Here is a 17,779-nt window from a genome sequence, read left to right as displayed (position 1 = left end):
GGGAGCAGTTTTGAGGCCACTAAAAGTTTTCCTTTGGGACATTCAATCCAGAAAAGCAGACACACACACAAAAAATATATATATCTATCTATCTATATATATCAAGACTCAATGGAACCTAACAGGAATTCAAGACCTATAAAAACCTATTCTGAGCTGATGCAAGAAAAAAATAAAGGTCATTTGTAAAACAATGGAATAAAACTAAAACCAACACGGTTGCTAAACTGGTTTCCGATGGTTTAACCTGCACGCATTTTAAGGGCAGATTATCAAAACGGCTTATCTGTGTCTTTAGTGAGCTTTCTACAAGTCTCTGATACTGGGCTCCGACAATGGGCTCTTCAACATTAAAATGAGCTCTCCGGTGGATTTTTTAAAATCGCTGAGCCATTTTCTAAGAATGAATAATAATAACAACAGTTTATATACCGCAGGACTGTGAAGTTCTATGCGGTTTACAATGATTAAAAGATGCTACAGATTGAGTAGAATTAACAGAGTTAAGAGCTAATGATTAACAGCTCTAGAGATCAGTTATTGTGGACTAAGATTGTACAGGTCAGTTACCTAAATACTTCAAGAACAAATCATGTCCGCTGGTATTTCAATTCCTTGTATGTTAGCTATTTGATGTTCATATGTGTCACTTCTCGAACAGTTATTTCTTAGGTTTTTAATTTTTGAATCGAAATGCTGTGCTAAATCATTTGCTGAAGGTAGCTTAATATTATGCATGAGTTGAGTGTAACGTACGGTGTTAAATAAATTTGTAACCAAGTTGAACAGTTCTTTTGTATTGATTCCTTTTGAGTGAAAAATTAGGTTTCTTACCTCTGCTAATCTTCCTTCTTGTAGACCTTCTCTGGAAGCTGAATGGATGGGATCTTGTATCTCTATTAGCTTCAGCTGCAGGGCAACTAAAAGATGATCCCTCCCCTTTGGGCTACCTGCCCAGGAGCTTCCTGACATGCCCAATTAGTAGAAAAGCCACGGAGACCTATGACAACAGGAAACAGAAGAAAAGAAGGAGAGGGCTCGGGAACTCCTGCTACCAGTCAATTCTGCTCAATATCGCAATATACCAAAAACTACGGCCAAAAATGGCCAACAGGAATCAAACACATATTGCAAACATTATAAACTGCAAAACCCAGGACTCAGTCTGAAACCCAGAAGGGGTATCCCCCAAGGAACCCCCACCAACCCTTAAACCTTACGAAGGGGAATACACATGAAACTCTTAGTGAGGCTGGTCAAAGACAGAAATCCAGCTTACCAGTTACTGAAGAGACAACCTGCGAATCGGACAAAACAGATGGGTGGGCATTCAGTTTCCAGAGAAGATCTACAAGAAGGAATTTTAGCAGAGGTAAGAAACCTAATCTTTCATTTTTGTACAGTCTCTCTGGAAGCTGAACGGTAGCACCCTTAGCCACCACATCAAGCCTGTAAAATCTGGAAAAGGTACGAAGGGAAGCCCACGAGGCCACCTGACAGGCGAGACTGCACGAGATTCAGCCCATGAGGAAGCCAGTCCTCAGATAGAGGGAACCCTCACCTCAAGGGGAAGCTTCTTCCCCGCTGCTACATAGGCTGCAGAAATGGCCGCTCATTATCCAATGCGAAATAGTAGGCTTAGAAGCAGGCCGACCCTGACGTGCGGGGCCTGCCAGGACAAACAGAAGGTCCGTCAGATGGAAGTCATTAGTGGCCTCGAGGTATCTCAAAAGAAGACATTGTACATCCAGAGACCGCAAAACACAATTCTGAGACTTGGAACCCGAAGGAACCAAGGCTGGCAACCGAACTTCCCAGTGATGTGGAAAGAGGAAACCACTTTCAGAAAAAAAAAGAAGAAGTCACAGTCCTCCAAATCACCGCATACTCCATGATGCGAAGAAAAGGACCTCTGCACGACAAAGCCCGAAGCTCCAACACTCGCAGTGCAGAAGTGACCGCCAACAGGAAGACGGTCCTATTGTTAAGATCTCACATAGAGAGAGGGCAGACGAGTCAGGGAGCGCAGGACCAATTCAGGTTCCACGACGGGCAAGGCAGCTGCAAGGGAGGCCGCAGCCTCCCTGCCTCCCATGGGCAACATCAAGATGAGAAGCCAGAGAACCCCTGAACGAAGAGGGACCCAAACAGGAAAGTCCTGCAAGCTGAACACGTACAGAAGACACCGCCATCCTGCAGGAAGTCCAGAACCTAAGCCAGCGACGGTACCAAAGGAACCACCCGAAGCCCCGCACACCAAGCCTGAAAACTCCTCCAAGCATAAGCAGAGGCCGCGACTGTTGAATTCCACTTGCTCAGTAGGAGCGTGGCAATAACCACAGAGGAAAAGCTCCTGTCCATAAGACCAAATGGTTCCTGCGTGAGCAACCGCCAAGGGCAAGGAAGAAGCAGACCGCTCCTGGAGCTCAACCTCACAAGGGCTGCGTACCAAAGTCGTCTGGGCCAGTCCGGAGCCACAAGGATCACTGGACCCCCTGTGCAAGGACCCCCGGCGCAAAACGCACCCTATCATGGGTCATGGAGGAAAAACGTACAGAAGTTCAGCTGTGGGCCAAGGTCGAACCAAAGTGTCAAGACCTGACGCTGCCGACCTCTCGGCGGAGGCTGATGAATCAGTCTGCCTTCTGGTCCACTGATGACGCCAACAGATTGAAGGTGGGACGACCCCAGTAGTGCACTATGGCCTTGAAAGCCAGTCCTGCCAGGGACCATTCTCCCTTGTCCAGAGACTGATGATAGAGAAAGTCTGCCTGAACATTGCTGACGCCATCCACCTGGGCTGTAGATAAGGCCAAGAGATGCTTCTCCGCCCAAGCAAAGAGCATCTGAGCCTCCGAACCCAGCCGAGGACTCCTCATGCCCCCTTGACAATAGACATAGACAAAAAAAAAAGCACGCCATACTGAAAGACGTAGCAATCTACCAGAAAAAAAGAGAATAATTGGGAAGACTGGAGATGTTGAACAGGCATTGCTGCAATAGTTTGCTGAAGCTAGAAGTCGACAACTGCCAATCAGTGGACCTCTGCTGATGGAGAAAGCGGCACAGTTATCTGTAGAACTGGGCGTAGAAGACTTCAAACCAACAAACATATGGTTAGAGAGGTGGAAAGTTTGTAACGGCATAAAATTTAAATAGCAGTATGGCAAAAAACAAGACGCAGATGAGTTTGGTGCAGAAAGATGGGTCATGGAACTGTTGTCATCAGTTATTGGTGGATATGAACCATGTGACGTTATCAATGCCGATGAAACGGTCCTGTACTGGCGTGCCATCCCTGACGGAACATTGGCTTTCTAACGCAGCGAAGCTGTTGGATTCAAGGTGCCAAAGGAATGATTGACATTGCTGCTCATGGATGGTAGTGAATAGCTCGAGCCACTGGTGATTGGGAAGAATCAAAATCTTCGATGCTTCCAAAACATTAAATGCGCGCCTGTTGAATATGAAAGCAACAAAAACACATGGATGACAGCGACATTGTGGATTGAATGGTTACAGAAGCTTTACAATCTGATGAGAAGGCGTAGGAGGCACATTGTAATGCTGTGTGATAACTGCACAGCACACAGCAAAGATGTCAGATTAACCAACATCAAACTCGTGTTTCTCCCACCAAAGGATGGACCAAGGGATAATCGCAAACTTCAAACGTCATTACAGGTCACTCATCCTACAATACGTCATGGCAATGATTGATGCAAGCACAGAATCCAGCCCTCAAGCTGCTGAGCTTGCGAGAAAAATGACGGTGCTCGACTCTCTTCATATGGCATGGAGTCGACGATTTCAAATTGCTATCAATGGTCAAGTTTCGTTCACACATCTGAGACAACTGAAGCAGACACTTCGTTCATTGAACTCCCAGATGGACTCACGTCACAAGAATTTGAGCGGTATGTCGCCGTTGACAACGATCTGCCCACATCATCCAACAGCACTAATTCCGATATCTGTACGGTCATAAAGGACACTGCAGACAACAAGAGTCTGATGAGAACGGATATACTGCTGCTGTCATCACAACTAATGAACCTGCAGAGATTGTTTCTTTCTCTCTTAATGTATCTATAAGTACATATGTCCTGTTTGTGACCTCTTATATGCAGGTAATTACTTGTTTTTTCAATGTACACCGCCTTGAAACTATTTACAGGCGATTTATCAAATTTTTAATAAAACTTGGTCTTAGTTAAGCTTACATAAACTGCATTACAATAATCCAACCAGACTAATATAATGGACTGAACCAGAACAGAAAAATGCTGCTGATGACAAAGGCCCCTAACTTTTCTCAGCATAGAAAGACTGAAAACGCACTTCTTAACAAGAGAGTTTATTTGGTCCTTGAAAGTAAGTGAAGAGTCTATGAGAACGCCCAATATCTTAGAAGAGAATTCAATTTGTAAGGATATTCCAGAATCCAAAAATCACAAAAGTGGGAAGGCAATCCAATTTTGGACCCAACCATTAAAGCTTAGTTTTAGTAGCATTTAATTTCATTTGAACCAACAGTGCCCAAAATTGAAGTTTGGAGATACATTGATTTATTTTAGAAACAGTATCAGAAAGATCAGATTTGACCTCAATCAAAATGAAGATGTCATTTGCGTAAGTGAATAAAGATTCCCAAGCTGTCAAATTGTAATATTTCAATGTACTTATGTAAAGACTGAATAAGATAGGAGATAATGGGGGAAAGTGAGGTGCAGTGGTTAAAGCTACGGCCTCAGCACCCTGAGGTTGTGGGTTCAAACCCAGGCTGCTCCTTGCGACACTGGGCAAGTCACTTAATACCCCCATTGCCCCAGGTGCATTAGATAGATTGTGAGCCCACCGGGACAGACAGGGAAAAATGCTTGAGTACCTGAATAAATGCATGTAAACCATTCTGAGCTCCCCTGGGAGAACGGTATAGAAAATTGAATAAATAAATGAACCCCACAAGGCTTCGATATGTCATCTTCAATGTTGACTGAATAAGAACGAGATGATAGGCATTTAGAAAACCAATCCAAGAATTACAGCTGCCTTGATTTGCTGATTTGAAAAGGATTACCCTTTGAAAGCTAATCTAACTATGCCCTAGTTAGTCCAATAAAATAAGTTAAAACTTGAATTTTTTCTTTTCTTTCTATGTCTACATATTACCTTTAAGAGTGAACAGAGCTGCCACACCACTTTTTTCATAATGTACAGAATCTATAAACTCAATATTAAGTGGTAAGAAGCGATGTTGGAAGAGCATACAATTCTGAAATATGTTCTTCTCAAAAGAATCCAAAGTGCAAGTCTTCACTCCACCCCTCTCCTCCTCCTTCCATGGGCACCAAAAGTAAATCCTAATATTCTTGGCTTCTTTAGTGATGATTCGGCTACAGCAGTGCATCTCAAACTGTGAGATTCCAAGTGTGCCAGCTGACTTCCCTAGGCAGTACAGCACCAATGCTGCTGATTCACCAAAGGCCTGTATGTTTCCCCCTTCTCTCTAGCATCCTCCGGCTTCCCCCCTAGCCTCCAGTCTCACCTTTAAAGCTAATTACAGAAGCCTGCAGAGGATCGCCGGTAGGTAAAATGATTTTATTTTCAATATAGTGATTGAAATGTGTCAATTTTGAGAATTTATATCTGTTGTGTATATGAAAACTGAATGCAAAAAATTGCATTAGTAAAGGGGATAGGATCTGGGGCAGAGCTTGTGTGGGCCTAGGGAGGTCTATGGTTGGGGATACTCAGTTGATTTTTTAGACTTAGTGGGATACTTAAGCTTCAAGTAGTTGAGAAACAGAGCTGTAGGCAATCAGCTGGCGCCAGTGCCTCTCCTTCTCTCCAGCCCTCTTCCCTGCTAGCACCCCCTACTGGCATCTAGGGCCCATCTGGAGGGCCTCTGCACATGCGTAGACGTCAACGTGATGTTACGCATATGCGCGATATCATCATGACGACATTCACACATTTCTAGATGCCTCAAGCCGTGGCCACTACCTTTAGTGTGTCCTGGCTCGAGAAAGTTTGAGAGACACTGGACTACAGTATGCAGGACCTGCTACTTTTCAACATCAGCACCTTTCTGCACTTTATACAATTCATATTTACAGTATTTTTTTCTACTACAAGGTGGTTTGTAAGAAACCATTAAGTAATACTGTAGAACAAGTCAAATATCAGTAACAGGATAAAAAGGCCTGGCAGAACTCAAATGTCATTGCTCATATGATTTTTAAAAGAAAGGGGATGGGACTTGGTACACTGCTTTCTCTGTGTGGTTATAATCAAAGCAGTTTACATATTTTAGACAGGTCTTAACCCAAAACTTAAACCCCCTTGATGGAGATCTCAGTGCAAAGACAGAACTGCAGTCCACGACAGCTAAGCACTGAAAATGCTCAATCACAAGTATATAACACATTGAGTTTACCTAATAACAGTGCAGAGAATGAAGGCATAGTCTCCCAGATTCTCATGCATGATATTCAAGATCTTGTGAAATACTATCAAGCGTTTGGGAAGGGGAAAGGAGGGGCACATCTGACTGAGCAAGATATTAAGCTTCTCTATCTTCCCCATCCAGTTGTTTCTCAAAAACTAACAATGCCAAGGTTAGAAATAAACTAGATAAGGCCATATTCTCCTGAATCACTTAAGTGCCTCTGCTGGCCTTGTCCCAAGTCCTCAGACTATTGGTCCACCAAAACTATGACAATTAGGTTGAACAATCCTCTGGGACACCTGGAGAGCATAATAGCTGTCAGTTCTATAGATGTTAGCAAGCATTCTAACACAGCACCAATGGCCTTTCATACTGATAGGCATGACAAATCCTTCTTTGGGGAAGGAACTACTGGTTATATCAGATTTTGATGTCCTTTACTGATGCCAATCAACAACATTCTTTTAAAAGAATGGTGAAGACTGTTCAGACTTAAAAGCAAGATTTATTCTTTGCTCTTCATAGCCATGAATCCCTTTAGTCATCTGTGAACAAATATAAACAATATGATCAAACACCAATTATGACCATCTGGTCCTGATAGTCTTTGCTGTACACTTCCCATTTTTGAAACTGTTGCTGGAGGCTTTTTCTTGTGACATGTTACAGGGGGAAAAAACTCACAGCAAAATAAAATTGCTTGATTTTTGAAAACAGAAAGGTCCAACTGGTACAACATATTGCACACTGCTTTAAATATTTTCTTATGCAATGTGGTATAAGTGAACAAATTAAATTAAACCGAACATCAAAAAAGGAATAGCTAAAAATGTAACACAAATAGCTGAAATCCCTAAAAGTACTAAAGGGAATGAAGCCCTTGTCCATATCACTTTAAAACACGCCCCCCCCCCCCACACACACAAATCACTGCTTTTCTACAGAGTCAAGTAGATGTACTTCCCATCAGTCTTGAGTAACTTTTCAGACTGAGAAAGCCCTGCTGAATGCAGTGAGAAAGTGTTGAACATTCGAACTGGATTCTCAAAGTCTCCAGAAGCTGTCAAACTGTAGAAGCTTTCTCATTTCAGACTCCACAGGATCTCAACCATTGCTTGCCCCCAAGAGCAAACATACGTAAAACAAGGATGAAATTTAGAGATCATGTGCAAATAAAATAGCAATTCTGAAGTGTGATCTGGCGTCTCTGAATAATTGTTGGGTATTCTAGAAATTTTCAAACCTAACAGGGTCTTCCACCTAAAATGTTAATATACAGTTCTAAAAATTAGAAAACTAGGGAGTTATAACTAGTTGATGAATCTTTTGCAAAACAATATCATAGTAATGCAATGAAACTAACCTCTGATTTGTTGAGAATTGGAAACTTTGGAAGCACATGGAAAACAGTCCTGCTAGTAGTACATAGTACCATTCAAATCAATTCATCATTCTAGTACTATTGTCATTAATATACTTTATAATTAAAGGATCAAATGACTCCTTGTATGATAGCAATGTTACAGCACTTCTAAGCATGGAATGTTGCTACTATCTGGGTTTGTGCCTAGTACTTGTGGCCTGGATTGGCCATTGTGGAAACAGGATACTGGGCCAGATGGACCATTGTTCTGATCCAGTATAGCTATTACCATGTTCTTAAGAGCTGATTACCATTCTTGGGATTAGGAAACTTCCTTCACTGCTGCAACATTGACTACAGATGCAGTATTTTTAACATCTTCCCTTAATTGCCACAGCGATTACTATTAAGCTATCAGAAGGCTGATGCTGACAAATTTGGTCTTCTTTCAAACTAACTATAACTGACTGAGAATTCTTTGTAGGTTGTGTTACTTTTTAACAAAGGTTAATAAATTATCTTTAATGAGCTTTTAAGACCAAATAAGTCTTTCTTCAGTAATTAACGTTACCATACTTCATTAAGTGAAGAGTATTAGAGATACAATGACTACAGTTTTCTCCAGGACTAAGTCTACTGGAAGTCTATTTAGCATGACCCCCTCAACTTCACGTTTATATTTATTCAGATTTTATATACCACCCCTCAAAGAACATCTGGGGAAACAAGCTGAGCCAGCCCTGGATTTCATGCAGGGAGTAGTTATTCTACTATTGAGACCCCTAACAGTACAGCCTCTCCCAGCATGCAACAGGATAAAGCCAGGAGTGTCTTAGCCCAGTGGTCCCCAACCCTGTCTTGGAGGACTACCAGGCCAATCAGGTTTTCAGGCTAGCCCTAATGAATATGCATGAGAGAAATTTGCATATAATGGAAGGGATAGGCATGCAAATCTGCTCCATGCATATTCATTAGGGCTATCCTGAAAACCCAATTGACCTGGTGGTCCTCCAGGACAGGGTTGGGGACCACTGTCTTAGCCTACCCTCTTTGCTATGCTATATATCAGTTTTCTCTTGCTGGAAATTAGATTTAATTAAAATATAGGTTTCCAATTTACAAAAATAAATATTTTCTTCCCATAACAGATCCAATGATTTAGTAGTAACCAATTTATGAAGCATGAATCCCACATATATACTGCTTTATTTCTTAGCAAATGAGGCAAAGAGGAAATACAACTACCGGAACAGAAGCATATTAAAAGCCAAGGGGGAAATTCTATAACTGGACACCAACGCTGCATAGTAAGACCCTATTCTAACACATAATGAAGGTAGCTAGGTTCCATTATAGAATACTGGTGTAACAGTATCAGTACCTAATCATAGATTTGGCATTAAGTGTGGATAACTAAATGTGGCAGAACATCTGTAATTTACAGTATTCTTTAAGCTGCATATAAAAGTAGGAGCCTCACCCATGTTTACACATACCCTTGCAAATATGTACGTGGGAATTTGCAGAATAGATCTTAAACACTCTGCTAGCACTTACTTGGGCAAACATGTGCATGCACACCCACACACATTGGTGCTAGTAGCCTAGACACTTTCACACAATGGAATTTAAATTGCAGCAACTAGCACATTATGATTTAATGGATATGAAAGGAAGAATATGAGTAAAAACAATCAACTTTTTAATAAAATCCTCATGAAATTTATTTGGCAGAACAAAAACACAAGCTGAGCATAACAGCTTGGTTTTCGTAAACGTTAGGAAAAGCCTATTAGGATATAAGAACCCAACCTTTTCATTAAAGAAATTAGGTAAATAATGGCAGATAAAGACCAAAAAGATCCATTCAGTCTGTTTGGCAATAACTTGCTCACTGAAAAGTTACTAGTATCAACTGCGCCCCCCTCTCAAGGTATCCATACGTCAAAGCTTGATCTCATGCCCCTGACAGTCAAGGATGCAGTATATCAGCTCCTGAGTCACTTCCATCTGTGTGCAATTATGGAGATCACACCTCCAAAATGCATATGCATATTTTGGAAGCAGAGCAGAGCAGGGGAGCCAACAGGCACTTAATACCTCTAAATCTAACTACACAAGAGTTGGGAACCCTCAATTAAAAGGAATTTCTGGAACAAGGGATCATTGCATGACAGTGAAAGTGAACAGATTTACAGTAGGAGTAACAAGGCAATTTCAAAGGTTGGTGGATAAATTAATCTCTTCCCACTATACATGGGACATGTATAGAGGGAAAGGGAATGTAAATTTTAATAGCTGGTGTGGATGGGCAGACTGATAGGCAATCTGATCTTTATCTGCTATCATTTTTCTCTTTCTATGTTTATGTAGTTTATCTTTGTTTCTCTCCTGTTGTCTAGATCTATCTGTATTTATCTTCATCTGTGCTTCTCCATCGCTGTATATGTATGATTCTGCCTGTGTCTATGCCCATCTATGTGCGTCTTCCTCACCATAGGGGCAAATGCCTCTAAAAGGATTAGTGTTGCACATACCATGACAACAATAAACCTCACTTGTGGCATATTATCTCAGCCTCAAGTTTTCTAATGTTTGTTATACTTGCACTGTGTCAAAGATTCCTTCTGAAGTTCATAAGATGTTATATCATGGATAGGCAACTTATCCAGGTGTGTCTGAAAATTCCTTTTTATTCAGGACTGTGGAACCCAAATCGATGGGGAATATTTCTGTATCGTTTTGCCATATTTTCTTGGTCTCTGACTGCATTTCTCGGTACTTGAGGATCTTTTCTCTCTACATGATTCAAAGAGTAATCATTTGGGAGTGACATGTCTATGATCAATGCCATTCGGGTGTTTTTCTCTTTTACCACTATGTTCAGTTTCCTTGCATCTAGCTTTTTATCAATCGGAAAGGGGTTGCCCCAGGTGATCATAACCTTTTCCTTCTCCATAATTCTAGTTCAAATTTTATTTTTAATTAAAAATTGATACAGAAACAATAAAGCTAAAACAGAAACTGTACCGAAGTACATAAAACAGTGGCAGTAGCCATAAAACAAAACAAGAGTAGTCATAACAACACTACTATGAAGTATGTTTCTAACATCCAGTTAGTTGCATTATTATGTTTACATAGTTAATCTAGTACATGCCAAAGCTTTGTGGTTGCCTTGGTTCCATATCAATGTGTGCTAGCCATTTCTATTTTCCTCAGACAGCATTCCATTCATCAGCAATCTTCCAATTTGATGACTAGCACAATGATCAAATCAATAAGTTTATTATATTTCTGATCCAGCGGAGTATTAATCCGTTGCTTCTCCAGATGACTGGTCACAGCATCAGTTCTGTAATGTTGAAAGACATCTTGGATCCGATGCCAAACAGCTTCTCAAAAAACATTTGAGTAGAACATTCATAAAACATATATTGAAGTGTCTCAACAGCAGAAACAGTACCAGCATTTATCCGAAGGAAGTCTCCCAATTTTGAAAAGCTTAAGTGGTGTCCGTTGAGCTATGTAAAACAATGATTGCCGCCAACATGGAAACCTTAAGGGCCTTGTTCCAAAGTGTGTCCCATTTATCTTGAGAAAGTGAATGGCCATCTTTTTCCCATACTAACTGGGTAGCAGTCATGGGTCTCTGTGAGGAGATAGATAAGCCTTTGTAAATATTAGACACAATATGTCCTGAAATCTGTAATGATGGAATAGGAATATATTCCAATAGTGTAAGGATAACTGTTAAGCTGAAATTTCTTCTTACCTGTCAATTTCCTTTTAAGTCCTACTAGACCATTCCAAACCAGTGGACTATGTCCTATAACCAGCAGATGAAGATAGAGAAACTAGAGTTTCTAGTGATATCACACGTATAAGATGTACAGCCTGGAACCAGTGAGTATTTCTAATGAAACCCATAAGAACTCCCAGGAACCCATCCAAAACTCCAAAGACAATCCTAAGAAATTTTGAATAAAACCAGAACCAAAATGCAAATAGGATATGAAACAGCATGGACGCATCAACCCAAGAACAGCTGCCAAGACAAACCCCAAATTTCAGTCTTCTGTAGCAGGATGCTGGCCTAATCTAGCAGGACACAAGGAAAATAAATTAATAGGTAAAAATAAATTTTACCTTTATCATCATCCAGCTAGACCAGTCCAAGCAAGCAGCAGTCACCACAGCTTTATAAAGGGGATGGGACATCTTTTTGAGCCAAGGTGGAAGACAAACAAGTTGTACAACTATCTTACTAAACGCACCGCTGCCTCTAGCATGAAAGCAATGAAAGAGGAACAAGTTGAGGACAAGAGCTGTCCTCTGCAGACCCTCCCAAGTCTCCATCCAGGAGACGGATGTGAGCCCTGGTCAAATGAGCCTGGAAATTGACCAGAACCATCAAAGTCATCAAATATAGGCCACTTCTATTACTAAGCATTTCTATAGTGCTACTAGATGTATGCAGCTATGTACACATGTGCAGGTACTTTCTTTATCCCTAGTGGCCTCACAATCTAAGGTATTTATTGGACCTGGGAAAAAGGAAGGTTAAGTGATTTACCCAGGGTCACAAGAAGCTGCAGTGGGAATCAAACCCAGTTCCCAAGGATCTCAGCTCACTGCATAATCATTGGGTTACTCATCCACCTTCTATGGACACATTATCCAGAGCACAATCAATATTTTAGATGTCGTTTACCTTTGTGCAGCCTATGAAAAAGAAAGAACAAGTGACCTTTCAGAGTTGACTACAAGACACTAAGATCCTGCATTTACAGCTCCCAGAGCAAGCAATCCAAACCCGCTTTTGAATTGTGAATAAAATCAGGCATGGAAACTACCTGATTCACATGAAAGGATACTGCTTTCAGCAGAAAGAAAGGTTCCATATGAAGTGAAATGGAATCTCCCGTTAAGGATAAGTAAGGATCCCTGCATCAGAGCCTGCAGTTCAGAAATCTGGCAGGCTGAAGCACAACTAGGTTATGTAGCAAGATGATGATTCAAAACATTCAAGGCAATTTACATCTGAATAGCTAAAGAGAAACAAAATTGACCAGGTCAATCCAAAGCTTAAAGCTCTAACTTTGGACTAAATAAAGATTCTGAGGTAAGACCTTAAACAAGCAGTTCATGCATGAAAACTTATAAATGTGTCTGAATTAAAGCAGTTGTGCAAAGAGCGGGCATGATCCCTCAACAGTGATGTGAAAGTGATATCAAATTATAGGTTGCAATTACTGCAAAAAGAGATGCAATCAGTTAAGTTTAGAGGATCATAATTTTCTCCCATGGGTGTTTGATAACTTTTTAAATTACAAACTTGTGTGTACTCAGATTCCTTTTGATATTACATTTTGTTTGATGATCAGAAACCATTCAGTATGATATTTATTAATAGGGGAAATCCTGGGGGTGGGGTGGGGGGACTTTCATGTCCTCAGACCACCTTCCCTGAACAGAGGAAGGAATATTTACAGTGCCAACCAAATCACTCACGACTCCAGCTGATTTATAAGCCCAAGAGACTGCCTCCATCAACCATGTTCCCTGAAGTGATTGGTTTTCATCCACTCTAGGACTGTTAAGAGACTCCTGAGAGTAAATGAACCAGGTGGTTTCACCATTCAAGCTGCCTAGAGGGATGCTACAGGGCATGTCGGTCCTCATAATCCTGGGATACGATGCTTTACCATAAAAGCAGCATCCTTGGGGGGTAGAGGGGCTGTATTTGGGCTCCTAGCCAAGGGACCATTTCCAATGTGGTGGCCATCGAGCCCAGGAGCAGAAAATCAGGCCTTATGGGAGGGATCATCTAAGTGCAGAATACTCTCTCTTGAATCTGGAATTTGATCAGCTGCTCCTAAACCAGGAACACAGGGTCCCAGCTGGTGAGGAAATTAACTCCCAGGTATTCAACTTCCTGCACTGGGAAAAGATTACTCTTTGCATAAATGATCACTCGGCCCAGCTTTTGAGCAGTCGAATGACTTGGGTCATGATGGACTGAGAATCCTTTGCCAAGTCAGCAACGATGATCCAATTGTACAGATATGGATGGATACTCACTCCCTCCTTGTGGAGATGACTGCAATTACTTAAATGACTTTGGAAATTTGATGTGCTGTTACCAGCTCAAACAGGACCCCCGAACAGATAGCGTCTCTTCAGAATACAAAAGTGCAGATTCCACCAGTGATAGATAGATGGCACTGTGAAAATAAGCTTTGGTGAGGTCCAGGGAGGTATAAGTTTTCCCCCAGCCATTCAGAAACTATTACCAAATACAGTATCTCCATGAAGGACCAGTGAAGGAGACATTGACCTCTTTCAGGTCTAAAATGGGCTAAAGGAACCATCTTTGTCTTCTGGGCTCTGCCATCAAGCAGATGGTAGGGTCTTGGCTCCCTCAGATCACCAATTGTTCCAACTTCTCACCAAAAAAGTGGCCTCTGAAGGACAGCTTGCTCAGGTGAACCTTGGAGGCCAAGCCTGCCACCAAATACAGTAGCTAGAGCCAACAGCAAGCAACCACAGCCAAAGTTCAAGCACATACAAGTTACATCATAGAACAAGTCACCTAGAAATGTTGCCCTTGATTCCAACTGAGCTGTCTCTGCAGAGACTGGGAGCAGCTGAACCCAGCAAAGAACTGACCTAACCACATAGCCTCCACATGTGGCCTACTGCATTTCCAAAGTAACCAATCCTAAGAGCTGCTTTAAAACATCTCTAACTTCCTGCCATGGGGATCCTTAAGGGCAGAGTCAACCTCTACCAGAATGGTCATTCTTTTGGGCATTGACAAGACCAGAGCATCCACCTTAAGAAAAGCAGTTTATTCATTCCCTCCTTTGGATAGTGATACTGCCTCTCCATAAGCTTGGATCCATGCAGGACTAAGGGCCCTCCACCCTTTCAAAACCATCTCTGACAATGTCCAATAGAGGGGAAATGCTTCAAAAGTCTATGGTAAGCCAACAGTATGGAATCCTCCCTCTTGGGTCTCTCCTCAGGGCTACCGTTAACTGAAGGGCCTCAGTCACTTGATCAAAGTGGGAAGCTCCTCCTGCTTAAAAAGGCGCACTACAAACCTAGTCTGAGAATCCCAGATATGGTAACTAAGCACCTTGTTCTCCAGACAATCAGTGCCTCCACAGGAAGATAGGCCAAACCTTTTTAAACCTGCTAAGCCAACTGCTTTCGCCACATTCTGTGAATGAATTTCAGAGTTCAATATTTTCCAGATTGATTTAAATTTACTATTAGTAGCTTCATTGAATTCCACCTAGTCTTAGTATTTTTGGAAAACATATATCTACCTGTTCCAAATCCACTCATTTTATAGACCTCCACGATAACCTTCCCTAAGTCATCTCTTCTCCAAGCTGAAGGACCCTAGTTGCTTTAGCCTTTCTTCAAAGGGAAATCATCCCATCCCCTTTACCATTTTGTTGCCCTTCTCTGTACCTTCTTTTTTGGGATGCAGCAACTACAATTGCACACAGTATTCGAGGTACAGTTGGCACCATGGAGTGATACAAAGGCATTATAACATTCTCATTTTTGTTTTCCATTCCTTTTCTATTAATTGCTAACATTTTATTTGCTTTTTTTATCTACTGCTACACAATAAGCAGAGGGTTTCAACGTATCAACTGACACCTAGATTCTTTTCCTGGGAAACAACTCCTAATGTGGAACCCTGCATGATGTAGTTTGGAAGGCAATTATCCCAGGAGACAAGACAGAGGACTGAGCACACTCTGCAAGGGTCAGATTCATTAGAATGGGACCCTTCTGATATAGTTACTGCCAGCTGGAACCCAAAATCAAACCTCAGGCCCCAGATGGCCTAATCTTGGAGAAACAGTTCCTGCTCCACCATGTGAAACAGCTAGCCTGATTTTAAAATGGCTGCTGGGGGTAGGGTGTCTACTCCACACCAGCTGCAGAGCCCTCCACTTAATCATGCCCTCAATGGCCCTACCCCACAATTAGGGGCTGTTGTAGAGAGCCAACTGCTGCCATTACCCAGTGCCTAGCGAAGGTGCTCTCCTCAACCAGACTCAAGACTCTAGTGTCAGAGCCAAACTACAGCCACAGCCTGGAACATTCAGCTCCTGAGCTCTCCTGCTCTTTCAATTTAGATGTGTAGGTTTTTGTTTGTTTGAATGGATGCACAAACCTAAAGGATTATTGCAATCTTTTTTCTTCCCAGAGGCTGGGGGGGGGGACCTCAAAAGGGCCTTCAACCACACTGGCATGGGTTCCAAAGGACTTGTGCTAGCATCTCATTTCAGTGCAAGACCACAGGTAAGGGCTCAGAGTGAAGGGCAAAGCACTTCCAACTCAATCAGGGAAGGGTCCATGTACCTATTCTTGGGAGAACAGGCAGATCCTGGACTCAACCAGAAGAATAGGTACATGGACCCTTCCCTTATTGAGTTGGAAGTGCCAAGACAAAAATAAGGCTGCCTCAGGAAAATAAACAACAACAAAAAAAAACAAACAGCTGCATAAGTTCAAACTGCATCATCTTCTGGAGGAAAAGAATACTGACTAGCTTCAGGCTATACTTCTTACACTGCTGGTGTCGCTGGAAACCATCTTGTTTCTCTACCTCCATCTGCTGATTGATTGAGGGACATAACCCTCTGGTTTGGGCCGGTCTAGATGGATAAGGAATTGCTGCATTTCTCCTGCAACTCTACAAAGGTTAGTAACTTATCCTCTTTTATAAAATGTTGGAAGGATCCAAATGTCAAACTGTGCCCATTTTGGCCAACTGGAGCATTATTCTGGATTATAAATTTGAAAATTTAATAGAAGAATGGAGCACTATTAGTTGTCACATGTGGATTATGCTATATTGATTGAAACTTGGACTATCTGAGGAACAGAAGCCCTGCCATCGAGATACTCCAAAGCTTAAAAGTGTAGAATATACTACCAGATGATTTATATTTTGAAGGCAGAATACAAATCAAAAGACATCTGAGAACCAGTGGGGAGGTGGGGGCCTTCATGAGGATCATCCTTAAACCACCATAAGCTTTGAGATATAAATGCTAGGTGGTATAACAAGAAATTCACTCCTTTAGATTTACTGTACTATTAGTTTTTGAGAGCAATTCTAAGTAGTTTCTCTTGTCTTACAAAATGACATAACTTGTGTTCAATATGTTCATAAAACCACTGAGGTGCTAAACAAGAATCATTGTTATTTTGATAGTCTCTAAATGACCTCTCCAAGACAGACCGAGAGCAGACCAATGCAGCATGATATCGTTAATCAAGTCCACAAACCACTCTCTCTCTATATATATATTGAATTTGATCCCTATTTAAGCACTTTCTTTGAATAGAAAATTTGTAGTAAAGGGGATACATTTATAGTACTCATCAGAACCAGGAAAATATCTCAGAAATAAATAACCTGAATGTGGCCTAATTATTTCTCTGTACAATAGGGAAAGGCATTGGGACTTGAATACCTTATTTTTGTAATTTTACAACCACTCAAAGCAGTTTACATACACTGAGCAGTAAAGATTGTTTCCCCCCACCCAATAAACCCTATATCCTGAAATATCCAAGGATTGTGTTGTAATCAATAAGAACTAACCTCTGATAAATATACCATATAATTTGTGCAGGGGGCCTGGGGAAAAGAAGTGGCAAGTGAAAAGAGAAGATGGAACTTCTATCTACATGGGGTGTTGTCTATAGACCTCCAACACAATCACAGCAAATCAATAAAGATCTGGTTGCAGATATCCAAAAGTTGGGAAAGAAAGGAGAGGTGCTATTGCTGGGTAATTTCAACCTGCTCGATGCGGATTGGAAGGTTCCATCTGCAGAATTGGAAAGAGGTAGATAGATTGTGGATGCCTTTCAAAGTGCTCCCAAATGGGGAAAGTGTCTCTAATATCTGAGTGGGTGCTGAC

The 17,779-nt window shown here is 41.5% G+C and overlaps 1 protein-coding gene across 5 annotated transcripts in view; it reads right to left on the bottom strand.

Annotated features, from left to right (window-relative positions):
- MYEF2 (myelin expression factor 2) overlaps positions 1 to 17,779 on the bottom strand; it is a 222,122-nt gene that overhangs the window by 29,947 nt on the left and 174,396 nt on the right. The window contains exon 15 of one of the 5 annotated variants that reach the window (XM_033920387.1): positions 9,494 to 11,466. The exons of the other annotated variants lie outside the window; for them this stretch is intronic. Coding sequence (XP_033776278.1) covers positions 11,405 to 11,466 — 62 coding nt within the window. The 3' untranslated portion in view covers positions 9,494 to 11,404. Of the gene's footprint in view, positions 1 to 9,493; positions 11,467 to 17,779 lie in introns of those variants that run through there. 5 annotated transcript variants of the gene reach the window in all.

Source organism: Geotrypetes seraphini, chromosome 14, assembly GCF_902459505.1.
Source record: "Geotrypetes seraphini chromosome 14, aGeoSer1.1, whole genome shotgun sequence".
NCBI classification, from domain to species: Eukaryota; Metazoa; Chordata; class Amphibia; order Gymnophiona; family Dermophiidae; genus Geotrypetes; species Geotrypetes seraphini.
Note: the sequence above shows the minus strand (reverse complement) of the source record. Positions and strands in the feature narration are given on the sequence as shown.